Source organism: Nomascus leucogenys, chromosome 20 (assembly GCF_006542625.1).
Source record: "Nomascus leucogenys isolate Asia chromosome 20, Asia_NLE_v1, whole genome shotgun sequence".
Lineage (NCBI taxonomy): Eukaryota > Metazoa > Chordata > Mammalia > Primates > Hylobatidae > Nomascus > Nomascus leucogenys.
The window spans coordinates 19,028,329-19,043,102 of record NC_044400.1 but is presented as its reverse complement, the minus strand read 5'-3'; the positions used below and the strand labels follow the sequence as shown (position 1 = coordinate 19,043,102).

The 14,774-nt window shown below is 40.5% G+C and overlaps 1 protein-coding gene across 1 annotated transcript in view; it reads right to left on the bottom strand.

Moving 5' to 3' along the window:
* The window catches only part of NCKAP5 (NCK associated protein 5), a 990,316-nt gene that overhangs the window by 191,287 nt on the left and 784,255 nt on the right, over window positions 1-14,774 (bottom strand). The window contains exon 9 of the mRNA XM_003267587.3: window positions 5,004-5,042. Coding sequence (XP_003267635.2) covers window positions 5,004-5,042 — 39 coding nt within the window. The remainder of the gene's footprint in view (window positions 1-5,003; window positions 5,043-14,774) is intronic.

Here is a 14,774-nt window from a genome sequence, read left to right as displayed (position 1 = left end):
GGGGGCAACTGGCTGTCTTAGCTTCCTCTGTGCTCCCAACAGGAACACCTTGACATAAAGGAATAAATGATTGCATGATACATTTAGGCTGGATGCAAGAGCAGCTACTCTGACCCTGCCAGTTCGGAGGCAAGACCCAGAACAGCCTCCCCAAGGAAGGCTTTAGAAACAAAAGAACTCTCCTCTGGGTAGGTGCCATACTCTGGGATCATGGCTCAAGGGAGAGGCTGTACCATGTATCCTCTCTCATAATCTTCTTTTTCGTCTATGACTTCCTGGCATATATCAGTTCTCAAGAAAAGAAAGAACCTCACTGAAAATATAAGGTTGGGTCTTCAGATAAGAAAAAGGGGATATAATATAAATATTTATCATGCAGGAATAATGCCAAAGATTTGACTACATTTCATATCATGAAAAAAAAAGTATAGTGGTGTTTGGGTTCAAGAAAACATGCAGACCTGTTTTCCTTGCACTATTCATGTTACTATCAATTGGAAACAGAGACTTAAGAGATTACAGCTGAGCAATGTGATACACTGGTCTAATGGGCTCCTGTGCGTCTTAATGATCCCAAACCATAATTTCCCTGAAGGATCCACACACTGTAATCCTGATAAATTCCCCCTGTGCTTGGGCTGAAGATGATTCTGGGCTCACTGCTATGCAGTACCTATGGGAGTACAGTTACTTTACATACTGAAGAGTAAAATTGTTATCAGCTCTAGGCTGAAGTACATTTTTTAGAATGCTGATTGCTTAGAAGCAGGACATACACTAACATGATCACTGAAGTGTCATTGAAAACTATTTAAATCTGATTTTATCATGTGAAAATGACATGATAGTGGTATACCTATTTCAGAGGAAGTGTCTATTATGGGAATACATGGAATTGGGGCTTAAAGGGCCTGGGCTGTAGTCCTCATTGTTCACAGGACCTTGAAGTGATTGCTTCTGATTAGGTCTCAGTTTTCTCATCTGCAAACCGAGGCACTGCACAAAACTGGGCTTTTGTTCAAAAGACTGTATCTCTCACTAGCTTCATGGGATGTCTTTTTGAGTGCCACTTTGTTCCCTCCCTGAAGCCTAATGGCCACCAAAACCACCAGCCTCTTTTGTCACACCCCTTCTTGGTGGCTTTCACTGATACATCCTATCTCTGCCCCCAAATGCTAAGACTTTTGTAACATGAAAAGCCAGTTCTGGAAAAGGCTGGCCACATCTCAGACTGACCCACGGCTTCAACATCGAATACCTAAAAGGCAAGACAGGTGACATAAAAGTCTGACTGAACTGGGATACTGCACAGGAAGTAGTGAGTCCTGTGGCAAAATACATACTGCAAGTCTCCACCCTAAAAGCCTTCAGATTAAACCACTTTTAATAAGGGCAATGGCTAAACAGTTCATATAACTACAGTCAGTTGAGCCCATTACCAAAGCTAGTTGACAGTGTCAGGATTAAATACTCACCAAGGCTCCTAGAATTTGGGGAATTTGGAGTTAAAAATAAGATTGATTTTGAGAAAGCTTGACCCCAAATATACAGAGTCAGTTTTACTCCACAGATATCAAACTCTAAATGCTCTTCCTGCTACAGAAGATCAGCAATACTTCCAGAAGTTTTAAGAAGTCCTGTGGCTACCCTGCCTTTTATTTTATTCCCTGTGATCATAACTAACTGTTGGATTTCAACCTATCTGTTGATTTTCATGGCATCTCTCTCTGTCCTACTGAACTACGGTGGAGAAAAGCAAGTGACCGAATGGGATTGTGGAGGAAGAATGAGGGAGTGGGTCGGATCGTGGGGTTTACAGTGCAACAGCCATAATTAAAGCAGGGGCTCTGCCACTGCCCGGCAGTTGAAACTATGAGCAAACTTTTTTTTAGTCCTACTTCACGGGGCTGCCTTGAGAACAAAACGACTTTGCGCATTTAAAGTGCTGCACGTGGGGTCTGAAGGCTTGTAAATGCCTGCTAAATATAAACAGCCACCTAATACCACACAGACCACTGCTAGAGACGTGGACACGGATGGTGCAATTGCCCCTTTACAAGGGAAATAGGAATTTGGAGTTTTCTCAGCTACAAGCTATAAAATTGTTTTCTGTTTCTGCCTGAATGGCTGATTCTACCATACCAAGCTTTATTCCATGTCGGTGAAGAAAACACACCATCGAAATATGTGTTTTCTCCAAAGAACATGCAGATAAGGCTAAGACTGTTCATATGAATGAAAATAATTGCAGAGAAAATGCCTTTCTTCTGTGTTTTATTTAGTGGCAAAAACAAAACAAACAAACAAACAAAAAACAAACCCCAAACACTGAAGAACCTAGGCAAGTTACATTTTCTGCAAGTGTAATTGACTTGATGAAGATAAAATATATTTCAGATAACAATATGAGTTAAACCTGAATTATCGATTTCATTTGCACTTGTAGACTTGGACCCATGATTTGGAGGCATCAAAGGAAGAAAAGTTGGGTTTAATATAATCACTTTTGTATTATTGTTCTAAAGGGGTACAGTCCATTCTCCTAAGGGAATCCACAGGTTTTTGAGATAAACTGTATTACTTGACTAGGTACACTGAACAGAAACTGATAAGTTCATGGAAATAAATGTTTTTTTTTTTTTTTTCTACCAGTATCAGTAGACTCTGTTACTTCAGGATGCTTGTCTGGGCCACTTCATGAGATGCTATGAAAAATGTATTTCTGGATGCCCAGTGAAGAGCTGAAGCCACAGCAGATTTGCCTTTGTGTCATAACTAATGACATATTCTAAAACTGCACAGTAATGCCTATTATTTCACCTCAAGGATCTTCTGGTGACTTAGATAAATCACTTAAGATTTTTTTCTGTTTCGTCTTTGCTACCTACATTCCTTTTTGGAATTAGTTTTCTCATCTGCATTTGGAGTGCATTGTATATTTTATATTGTGCTCTTAATTAAAAAGAAATTTTAGTCTTTTTGCAGCAATTTTATAGTGCCCATAAAAACTGGAGGCCCACATTTCTGTAGAACATAATTCTTTTGGAATCTCCAAAAGGCCCCAGCATCTCTTTCTGCCTCATAGTGTCCCTGAGGTATGCTATCTCACAGTAGCACGTCTTTCTGTGTCTCACTGCTTAACTGTACCAAGGTAGATTTATCTGTTTACTAGTTATTATTTGGATTTGTGTAGCTATTTTTTTTTTTTTGTAGCTGACCTGAAGGGTCCCATTTTCCTTTTTATCATAGCAGACGGCTTCCTTGTCTCTTTCCTGAGGCACCATTAACAAAAGCAGGCATGGGAAGTCTTTCAACAGTTGTACACAGAGCTGCAATAGCACTCCCCTCATTCCTTAGGTTTGTAACTAAGTCAGCACACAGTTTCAAACAGGAGAAATTAAAGCCTTAGAAAAAGAAAAAGCATTCAAAAATGTTGAAGCAGCAATTACAGCTTGTCCTCCAATATCTATTTCTCACCTTCTTCCAAAGTAATTTCAGCTGGGAACACACCCAGAACAAAGACTTCTTTGCCAGGTTTGTTAGGTGTGGCTGTGTGAGTAAGGTCTGTTCAAGGAGACGTATGTAGTAATGTATGAAAGCTTTTGGAAGTGTCCTTTAAAAGACAGCTGCTGTACGCCCTTTATCCTCTTCATATTCCTCAGCCTTTTTCCCTTCCTGATGGCTGGAATGTGTGGATATGATGACTGGAGCTAGCATAGTCCTTTTGGACCATGAAGTGACCTTGAAAATGGGGCCACATTCCATGAAATACAGAGATGGAAGCTAGGGACCCCACGGAATTTATGGAGCAGAGCTACCATTCCAGTTCTGCCTACCTGTCGCTTTATACGTGAGAAAGAACTAACATTTTAGCTTATGTAAGCCACCCCATTATGGATCTCTGTTGCTCACAATGGAACCTAATTCTAACTCTACGTAAGTGTACTCAAATCTCTCTATTTATGCATGCTAGTGTAAAACTGGAAGCAGTTAAAATTATTTGTAGAAGGAACCGTGACATTTTGACAGAAATAGTAGTCAAGAAAGTCTAGCAAAAGTATCACAATGCCTGTATCTTATAAATTTTAAAGAATATTTAAGTATCTCCATGAGAAGCAGTCAACCCCTAATAAAATTATTTTCAATGAAAAAAATCAAAATGGCATACATTATTTTGCTGCCATTTGTCACATCATCCTGAATATGCTGCAGGATCTAAAAGTTTCTTTTGGAGATGTCTCTATTTCACAGATAGAAATCAAAGTAAACAAAATCTGAGGGAACTAAAATTTAGCTTCTCAGAAACATCATGGCCAGAGATGGTAAACATTCCATAAAATTCAGTGAAACAGCCAAATTTGGGCAAAACTGACCTGCATTTACTGTCTGTGCCCAGATAATGTGATCTGAGGTTGTCTGCAGGCAGAATGGCAAGGGAGCAAACGCATAGGTATGGAAATTTTGGGCACAGTGGTTACCATTATTTTATATGTACCACAAACTATTTCAGTAACTGTTCTACATGCTTCCTTTTGTAGGGTCACCACAGCAATCCCAGGAAGTGGGAATTGTTATTCCCACACTACAGAAGAGGAACTAGGGCTCAGGGAAATTAAATGACTTCTGTAACTCTTGCTGAATTTAGACTTTTGTTAATGCTGTCCAAAAGAAGATACTCATTTTATAGAAATTGGGAGAATTCACCAACTTATTTAAAGTTTGTATTTACTAAATAAAAATGATGAGTTTGCTACTCATCTGGGTACATGAAAATCATCTTCAAAAGGCTTTCTATTATTTTACCAAGAGTTTGGATTTTTTATACAAATTCTATTGGTCACTGATGTTACTTCATATGCTATCTAAAACACACACGATTTTCATTAAATGAATAAATACAAAAGTACTGCATCTATCAATCACAATTTCCTAGCCTAACAACGTGAGCTCCAATATAGTCACAAAAGTGCCCTGAAAAAGAACAAAGCCAGAAAGTGACCTACCTTTTGAGTAAGCAGAGCTTGAACAACTTGGTTGGCTACCTTTAAAAAATAAAGAAAAAGTTGTCATTTATAATAATGAGACTTTATATGCACCGACTCTAATTTATCAATAAGTTTCTCACAGCTTATTGTAGCTAATTAGCTCCTCATTTGCCTCTTTCCTCTACATCCAGAGATCTGATTATTTTTATAATAAGCCTATCCTTCTAGGTGATATTTTGCTTTCTCCAAAGGTGACCTTGTTGCTAATTAAGATGGTTACACTTAAAAGATCATTCATACCTTGACTTTCACATTTCCATATTTGGAAAAATGATATCGTTTCATATACTCCAAGAAGGCTAAAAAATGATATAGTGCAAAACACAGTCCTAATTATCTGTACACAGTTTACAGTTTCTACACTTAGCTGATTTATAATGTCCTTTCCTCTCCTTCCTATTCTTTGCTGTCTATTTCACTGCTTAGTATTACTTGCGATAGAGATAGGTTGAATGGTCAAGAATAGGGACAACTCATTGTTTCCTATGTGTCCTGCTTTCATCTTCAATGTTTTCGCTTATGTCACTGTGTTGTTGTTGCTACCTGTAATACAATCTGGTAGTTGTTTATTGCAACATCCATTTTTTTCCTTCCTGAGTAACAAACCCAATCTTTTGGGGCTGGGCACATTCAACTGCATTTTCCAGCCACTCTTGTAGCGAAATGTCACCATGTGACAAAACTCTGGCCAATAAGACATAAGCAGACTATTCTCTTGGGCTTACAGGAAGTCTCAAAGAGGAAGGGGGCTCACCCTTCATCGTCTTCCTAACTAGGAATGGAAGTACAGTAATGGCTGGAGCTTCAGCAGCTACTCTGACAACAACAGTCACATATTAAGGATATTTGGACAGAGAAAAGGACAAGCTTGGTCCTGATGATGTTATGGAGCTGTACTGTCTAGTGAATATCTATGTGAGGGAAATAAGGTAGTCACTTTTATTTTGAGTTTCTTCCAGTAAACAACCAAATATAATTCTTAGTAATATTTTCAGGGACCTCATTTTCTTCAAGTGTCAGGCAGCTTGGGACGGCAGAAGAACCGAAATCCCTCCTCAGCCCAAGGCAGTGAATCTTGATTAATCTAAGCCAATCTTGGCAATTCCAGTGATTAGTTTAGAAGTGGGCATACAACACAATTCCAGCTAAGGACCACATGTGAAACCAGTAACATGTTCCTGGTGTTTCAAGTATCTGGCATTTTCTCTAGGTAACCATTCATTATTACTGTATGTATTTGTGCTAAGATTTCTTTTTCATCTGTATATTTCAAAATACTTTGCATAGAATCACCTACTAAACTTCACTATTACCTTGAAGCTACATAGCCACATGACTACTGTTGATAAAATTAAGGTGGACAGGTGAAGTAGGTGGTATTTTTCAGCTAATACATAAACTGTAAACATTTAACGTGATAACTGAAATTGACAGCATGAAAGATTAAATCAGAATACTTAAATATCCCAGATAGAAGTTACTCTGGTTCATTCATTTCTTCCTTCACTTATCCAATATAAATTTTCTGAGTATCTACTTGCAAAGCTAGATGATTGGGCCATGGTCCTTGACTTCAAAGACTCATACCTGGCAGTGAGTTGGCAAAAACACAATTATAACACAGTGTGACAAACATCTAATCATCATGGTAATTCTTACATTCAAATGGAGACTGAGGGACACTTTAGTGTTATTTTTCTCTTGGTAACATTTATTTTTGGTGATGCTCAACTATTTGTGCTTCTTTCTCTAGTATAGTGGAACAGATTATAGTAAGAATGTTTCCATGGAGCTTAATTGTTTTTTGACTCAATATTGACAAATAGTACATCCTTCAGGACAGCTGGCTACCAGTAAGTCTCATAGAAAATTAAAACACAGGCTGTCATCAACTTTTGGTTAGAAGGCAATCACACCACAAGCAGTAAAAGACTAAAGATTATCTGTAATTGATTAGTTAAATTATATGCACAAGAAGGATTTTTTTTCCCATCAGAAGTCTTTTCAAAGTTACACTGCAGACATTAAGTAAAAAAGAAAGGCTCTTTATTGAAACCATGATTTTAAAGAAAATGTTTTCTTAGGTATTGTTTTTGAGTGAAGCACAAGTTACAGAACTACCACAGACCAAAATAAACTACACTTTCATTAACTGAGGCCATATGGTCCTTTATCACTTTATTTATATGTGATCACAACAGTGATAAATGTTATCCAACCCACACAAGTTGACCAATAGCATAATAGTGAAAGTCAGTTTTCCAGCATTCATTCCAATTCATAAGTAACTGAGAATTCAAAGTCAAACTACGTATCATCTATTTTATTGTTGGCAAATAAACAAAACAAAACAAAACAGAAGAATTGAACTATTCGTGCAGGTCGAATCAGGAACAAGCTACCAAAGTTAATTCATGCCATAAATAATTTACTTCTTTTGGATCTCAAACTTTGGATTTGATTTACATTCTCATAAAACTGCCCAATATCAATATTTTCTTTTCTTTCTCCCAACTGGTCTCTCACTGAAACCATTCTAGTAACAGTGGTCACATAAAGTAGCTCTATCCATGATTTATCAGGAGACACGGACTAATATCCTAACTCTAACAGCCCACAGGAGGAAATATGTTATATCTCACAATCCAAGCAGTTGCCCTATAGGCTTAGAGACTCTATATCTAACACAGTTCCTTCTGGCATATACTTTGGAAAATTGTTTGCTCCTCTTGAAAACTGAACAAAGATATACGAATGCCTTATTTCTTTACCTACTGACATGAGGTTATATTACCCAGAAGGACTCACTGCTTCTTTGAAAAAGATCAGGCAGATTATAAACATGCTTTCCTCCATACTGTCTATAACGACACTGTCCAAGGTTTTGTTAACGCTTTTAACAGCTAACTTCCCTGATGCATAAATAGGACAGCTGCTTGGAGTTTGTGCCTGCAACCTTTGCTAGGCTCAAAAGATAATGCCTGGAATGCGTCCCTGCCCTCAACCTAGCGTTATGCCCTGAGCATTTGGGTTGCAAATAATCACACACCCATAGGCCCAGCTAGTGAGAACAAATCACTTCCAATGTCATCTGCCAGCTTTCCTCTCCAGAGAAAGGGCAGCAGCTGGGCTAGGCTGCAAGGGACTTGAATCACACTGGAAAAGCAAAGCTGGCAGTCCTTAAACCACGAGCTTGTAGTACAGCCTCCCTTAGGCTGTCGGTGGAGGGAGGATGCTCCCCTTTGCTCCTAGGAGATGGAGCAGGGCTGCAGGTGAGACAGGAATGCCAAGGAGAGCGCCTGAGTACATCTCATGTTTCCTTCTCAGTAAGAATTATCTCAGACAGTCTAGCTCCTCTAACACATGGCTGATCTTCTACTCACACAAAACTTTGCTCTTCTTCCCTGAAAAACTTCCAGGGCTTGTGATTCCTCCATGCACTCTCCTGGAAGTGGGCGAGCAGAGGGAGGAAAAGCTGGGGCTGTGGAGTTGTCTATCATTTTCTTGTAAAACAGTCCTTGAAGCTGAACAAGAAGCCACACTAAGCAGTTTATTCAGAGAGGGAGCCAATTCTCAGCCAAGGGCTGGGGTGGACGGTGGAGAAGCTTCAGGTTTATGGGTGTGTGGAGTGAGGATCTCCATGCTCTGTGCTTTGACAGTCCTCTCCTGGCTAGTGGGCTTGCTTTTATACCTTCGTGAGCTATTTCACCATGAAAAGCCACTGTCATGTCAACAAAGTAACTGACAAATCTCATCAGAAAAAGTACGTGTTTTTGAAAATGTGCTTTGGAGAGGTATTCTATGCTTCTGAGCTTGGTTGATTGTACTGAGGCAGCTAGGAGAAAGCATGGAGAATACGGACTTGGGTTAAAACAGTGCCTATGTTAACTTCGTACACTGACGTGCGCAGGGGATGGGAGAGAAACCTGACTTTTCTCAGCCATAAAATAGGGGAGCTGCCTACCTCTAAAGTTGTGAAAAAGGCATGAGATGATAGACATAATCAGTGAAACCACCTAGGACAGGACTTGATATAAAGCAGTCACCCCTAAATGTGAATCAAGCCAGTTGAACTTTGGAAAATATAATGCATGTTCAAGTAAGCAATTAAGAAAAAAAAATTTTTTTTTTTTTTTTTGAGACAGAGTCTCGCTTTGTCACCCAGGCTGGAGTGCAGTGGTGCGATCTCGGCTCACTGCAAGCTCCGCCTCCCGGGTTCACGTGATTCTCCTGCCTCAGCCTCCCGAGTAGCTGGGACTACAGGTGCCCACCACCACGCCTGGCTAATTTATTTATTTTCTTTGCATTTTTAGTGGAGACGGGGTTTCACCATATTAGCTAGGGTGGTCTCGATCTCCTGACCTCGTGATCCGCCCGCCTTGGCCTCCCAAAGTGCTTGGATTACAGGCGTGAGCCACTGCACCCCGCCGAAAAAAAGTTTTAAGAATAAGGGATTTTATTTGTAAAGGCATGAGGGGTGTGTATATGTGTGTGTATGTTTGTGTGTGTGTCCACATAATACACATGCATAAATGTAAGTCAGTAAGCATCCGTACTATTCATTCACTTTGTAAAACAATCCTGTAACATACAAACAAGAAAGAAACTTGAAGAAGGAAATACACAGCCCTGTACAACATTGGAAAAGGGTGAACAGTGAACCTTAGTCTTCCTAATCCAAAGCCCATAAAGTTCTCTTCTAATTCAAATCAGAGTATTTAAAGTGGGTCTACTATTTTTTTCAGCTGATTCATCTTTGGATTATCATTTGGGTTAGTGCATAATTAATGAGTGCTCATCTCTGAAGAGATAACTGAAGAAATTAGTCTAAATATGTATGTGGGATTTGGGGAAACACTAATATTTGGAAATTAATTTCCTGCTGATACTCTCCATTCATTCATTTAGTCATTCAACAAATATGCATAAGGCACCTAGCGTGGGCCGGGAATCTGCTGGGTCCTGCAGAAATAATGAGGAAACAAATGCAGGGACTGCCTCCAGGGCAATAGAATCTGGGGCAAACAAGGAGTAGATCATCTGTAATTTCCAAGAAATGAGTATTTTGAACATATGAAAGTGACAAGTAGGATCGTCTTCCATTTCTATCAAGACCTTGTTTTTTTTTTTTTTTTTTTTTTTTTTTTTTTTTTTTTTTTTTTAGATGGAGTCTTGCTCTGTCACCCAGGCTGGAGTGCAGTGGCGCAATCTCAGCTCACTGCAACCTCCACCTCCCGAGTTCAAGTGATTCTCCTGCTTCAGCCTCCCAAGTAGCTAGGCCTACAGGCTCCCGCCACCATGCCTGGCTAATTTTCTGTATTTTTAGTAGAGACAAGGTTTCACTGTGTTGGCTAGGCTGGTCTCGCACTCCTGACCTTGCGATCCACCCGCCTTGGCCTCCCAAAGTGCTGGGATTACAGGCGTGAGCCACCATGCCCAGCCAAAACCTTGATTTTAAAGATGACATAGGGCCTAGCTGTGGGATATGCCTGAGAGTATCCTGGGAATGATTCTACAATCCAGGCTAGGCATGTAGCCCGTGGATCAGAGAGACAGGTGAGAAATAATCTCAGCAACCTACTTCTACACTTACTTAAAATTCTGTTTTTGTCTATTTCTGAACTACATCCAAAGGTCTAGTTTTCAATGTCCTTGTGCTCTGAAGTGTAGAGGTTGGAAAATAACTCAACTCCACCGTCGTCACTGCGTGTAAGGGCCCAGCTCTGATTGGAGAGGAAGAAGCAGTTTCTCCAACTTTTCGTGCAGAAGCTCCTCCTGGAATGTTTGTGAAAATTGCCAATTTCCTCTCCCTGCATACTGATTGGGAAGGTCTGAATGAGGTCTAAGGATATGCAATTTTAGCAACCACCACACATCTTTCTGATGCAAAGGGCTCCCAGGAACACACCTTGAGAAACACTGGGATATGGTTTATTTTATTTTATTTTTATTTTATTTTATTTTATTTTATTTTATTTTATTTTATTTTATTGCTTGTAGCTTTATATTATCTCAGACATTGTTGTGGAATCAGAAGTAATTTAAAACTTCCACGTGGGTCTGTGCTCTTCTATTACTGTATCTAAACTTGGTGGAGGGAGCTTTCATCCTTCTACTGAAAATTTCTGAAAATGCTCTCTACAGCATAGCGTTCAGATAATCTAATTGTGGTGGTTCTTAACCCCAGGTGAATATTATAATTTCCTGTGGTGCTTTAAAAAAACAGAAAGCCCAGGCTCCACCCAAGAGCAGAGTCAGATGGGAATCTGAGGTGTGACACAGCCAGCAGTATTTTTAAAGGTCCCCAGGTAAGTCCACCAAGCAGGTACGGAGGAGAAGCACTTGCTCTTCTGGATCTGAGACCTCGCCTGCTGCAGCTCCTTCTGCTGAAGATACCCTTTCCAATTCTGCCCCCTCCCCTGCTCGCCTACCCGCTGCTCCTCCTGTCCTCTGGTGACTGCATTCTGTGTTTCCAAAGTCCTCAGTGCAGCTCATTTGCTCTGTGACTTTCTCTCACCTCCCTACTCTGACTGTCCATCCCTTGCACTTCTCCTGCCAGGCTGGGAGTGCCGTGAGCTCTCAGGGCCTGGGTGAGGCTGACATCCAGTAAAGGTTTGCAGGATACAGCTGAATCCATTGAAGTGCAATGCAGTGGTTTTGGATGTTATTTTACTTATTTTACTTCTTTACATGGGAATAGTAGGTATGAAAGAAACTGTGGCTAAGGCAATACTGTGAATAAATAGCAAGTCATTGCTCGCCAGTAAGTGTCTGTCAAATAGCTAGACTAAGAAGCTTGATTCTAACATGCAAACCTCCAAACTCTAAGATTAATCCTTGTTTTTTCCTTTGTACTGCAAGGCAGGGAGATAAGATAGGGAGCAGTAGCGGTGAGGATGAAGTGTATGCCTGCACACCTGTTTGTATACAGGTGTGTGCACATGCATTTGTAGGTGTGTGCACTTGTGAATGTGCATGCCTAGCAAGCCAGGGTATATGTGTGTGTGTGTATCTAGGAATGTGAGTCTGTTACCTTCTGAATAAAAGTGCTCTTCTATTGGAACACAGATTCTCAAGTGTTTCCCCCAAATCTTCAATATGTTCCTCATTTCCCAGAAAATAACCATCAGTGCAAAAAGGATTGAAGAACATTTTAGTTATTTATTTGTGGTGGGGTTTCACTCTGTCACCCAGGCTGGAATGCAGTGGCAGGATTATGGCTCACTGCAGCCTCGACCTCCTGGGCCCAAGCGATCCTACTACCTCAGCCTCCCAAGTAGCTGTGTCTACAGGTACGCGCTACTACATTCGCCTAGGTTTTACGATTTTATTTTTTTTATTTTGTAGAGACAGAGTCTCCCTGTGTTGCCCAGACTGGTCTTAAACTTCTGGGCTCAAGTAATCCTCCTTCTTCAGCCTCCCAAGGTGGTCGGATTATAGATATAAGCCACTGTGCCTGTCTGAAAAACATTTTAAATTTACATTTATCCACCTGTGTATGTTTGATGACACCCACTAGCAAGGAAAAAACTTACATGAGGCCTTACCTTGTTAGTTTGTTTAATTAGTATAAAAAACCTTGAAAAGAATTTCCAGTTGGCATTATTACTACATTCAACTACCCCATTGAGAGTGTTCTCTTACAATGTGTGAAAATGGATTATCTACCTCCATGTAATTAGTTATAAAACAACCTGCATGTGTAATCAGGGGTCAGTATTCATGAATACAAAACGTGTATTGCTTAGAGGCAGTTCTTTGTCGCGAATCACCTCTTTGGCAACAGTTAATTTTTGCAACTAAGAACGGAGGAACACTTCCTCTAAAAAGTCTGCCTTCAGTGGAAACTTTATATGAAATGATTTTGTGGATAACTTATATTTTTGTCCCACACATTCTGATGAAATGTATGGAATGCAGGCATGGGAAACACACAAAATACAGACTACGAGTTTCCATAAAGAAATGTGAGTGTTTTGATTGACGGGGAGGGTTGACCTACGGGAGAACTGGGACAAAGTTTCTGTGGTGTGAGTCACATAAATCTGACTTCTAAATACAGATAAAATCTCAGCAGAAATTTCCGTGCAGGAGGTTAAAGTGAAACTTTGCTAATCAATAGATATGACCCAAAGGCACTGTATGTTCCTTTAAATATCCTTGGATCTATTTGGTCTTTCTTGCCCTAAACTTTGACTGGACCACGAGCTGGGGAGCAGTGAGGGCTGCTGAACTGGCCTCACTAGACTCTGAGCCATGTCAGAGTCAACTAACTTTAGCATTTAACTTTGGACATTGTCAAGATTATTCTGGTCTTTTAAGGTCCTGACAGGGCAGAGACTTGCAAATACCATTTTGCTTGAGTAGCCATTGTATGTGTTTGGGAATATTAAACAATTAACATATCTAATATTAAACAAATAATTTTCTGGGGACATCTTGAGAGTTCTTCAGCCACATATAAGTAACCAATACAAAGTGGTATGATGATGACAGTGTCTCAAACTATCAAGTGCGCCAGCATCATCTGGAGAGCTTGTTGACACATAGGTCACTGAGCCCCACCCCAAGAGTCTCTGATTCTGTAGGTCTGTTGTGGGTCCTGAGAATCTGCATTCCTAATGAGGCCCCAGGGGAGGCTGACGCTGCTGGTCCAGGGATCACATTTTTAAAACCACTGGTGCAGGGGGACTCCAAGGACTACTGGACCTCAGAGGAGAGAGACTGCTTCCGGTTTGAAGGCAACAAGAGTTATATATGGCGTTACTGCTGGGAGCTGAGCATGTGTTCCTTACAGATCACCCCATCGACCTCTGGGACAGTGCATCGGAGGAGAGGGGAATGGAGAGGGTAAGAAATATCAAGAGGAGTTTGTTAGAAGAGATTTCCCTCATGGATAGTAGAGAGAAAAAGACTGACGATATATTGGCAGTTCCCACTGGAAAGGTACTGGAACCAGACGAAATGCAGTTTTTCTTTTCTTTCCAAAATCTGCATCAGGTACATTGTAATAAATCTCAAACTGAATCACTCAGAACACAATAAGGTTTTAAGGTGCTGGACAGATGACTAAAGAAGTGATCTCATTTAAATAACAACTCCAATCACTGACAGGTCCTAGGTGAGAACTTGTCAGGGAGCGAATGGCCAATCGTGGCAGGGAGAGACAGGATGCATCGGTGATTGGTGTGAGCCCTGATGGTGTGAGGCGACAGCGGGGGAGGATAAGGGCTCTGAGCGCATGTCTGTTTTCCCCTCACCTCCCAGAAACTCTCAAATGCCCACTATCTTTGCCATCATCTCTTCATTATCATCACATAATATTTATCCAGTTTACTCATGCGTATAGCCCCGTCTTCTTCCATTCTGCCCCAATTTTCTTCCTCACTTCTCTTTCTCTTCTTGGCTTGTTCTGAATCTACTGATTTTTTTTCCCTCTGGCTGCCAGCTCTGAACATCATCCCCACCCACTCTATCAAGGATTTGCTTTTTCAGAAATGATATCCAATTGGAGATGCAGCATGCCCTGACATGGTTCTTCTCATTCATTGGAAGGGATCACACTTATTGGACAGAAAGAATTTATCATACAGTGAACTGTGGCCCAAGAATATGAAACAATAACCAAAAGGAATATAGAGATGCCTGGATAAGGAATTAGGGAGGGAGGGGGGCAGACACTCACACACAAACACACACACACATACGCATACACACACACACACACAC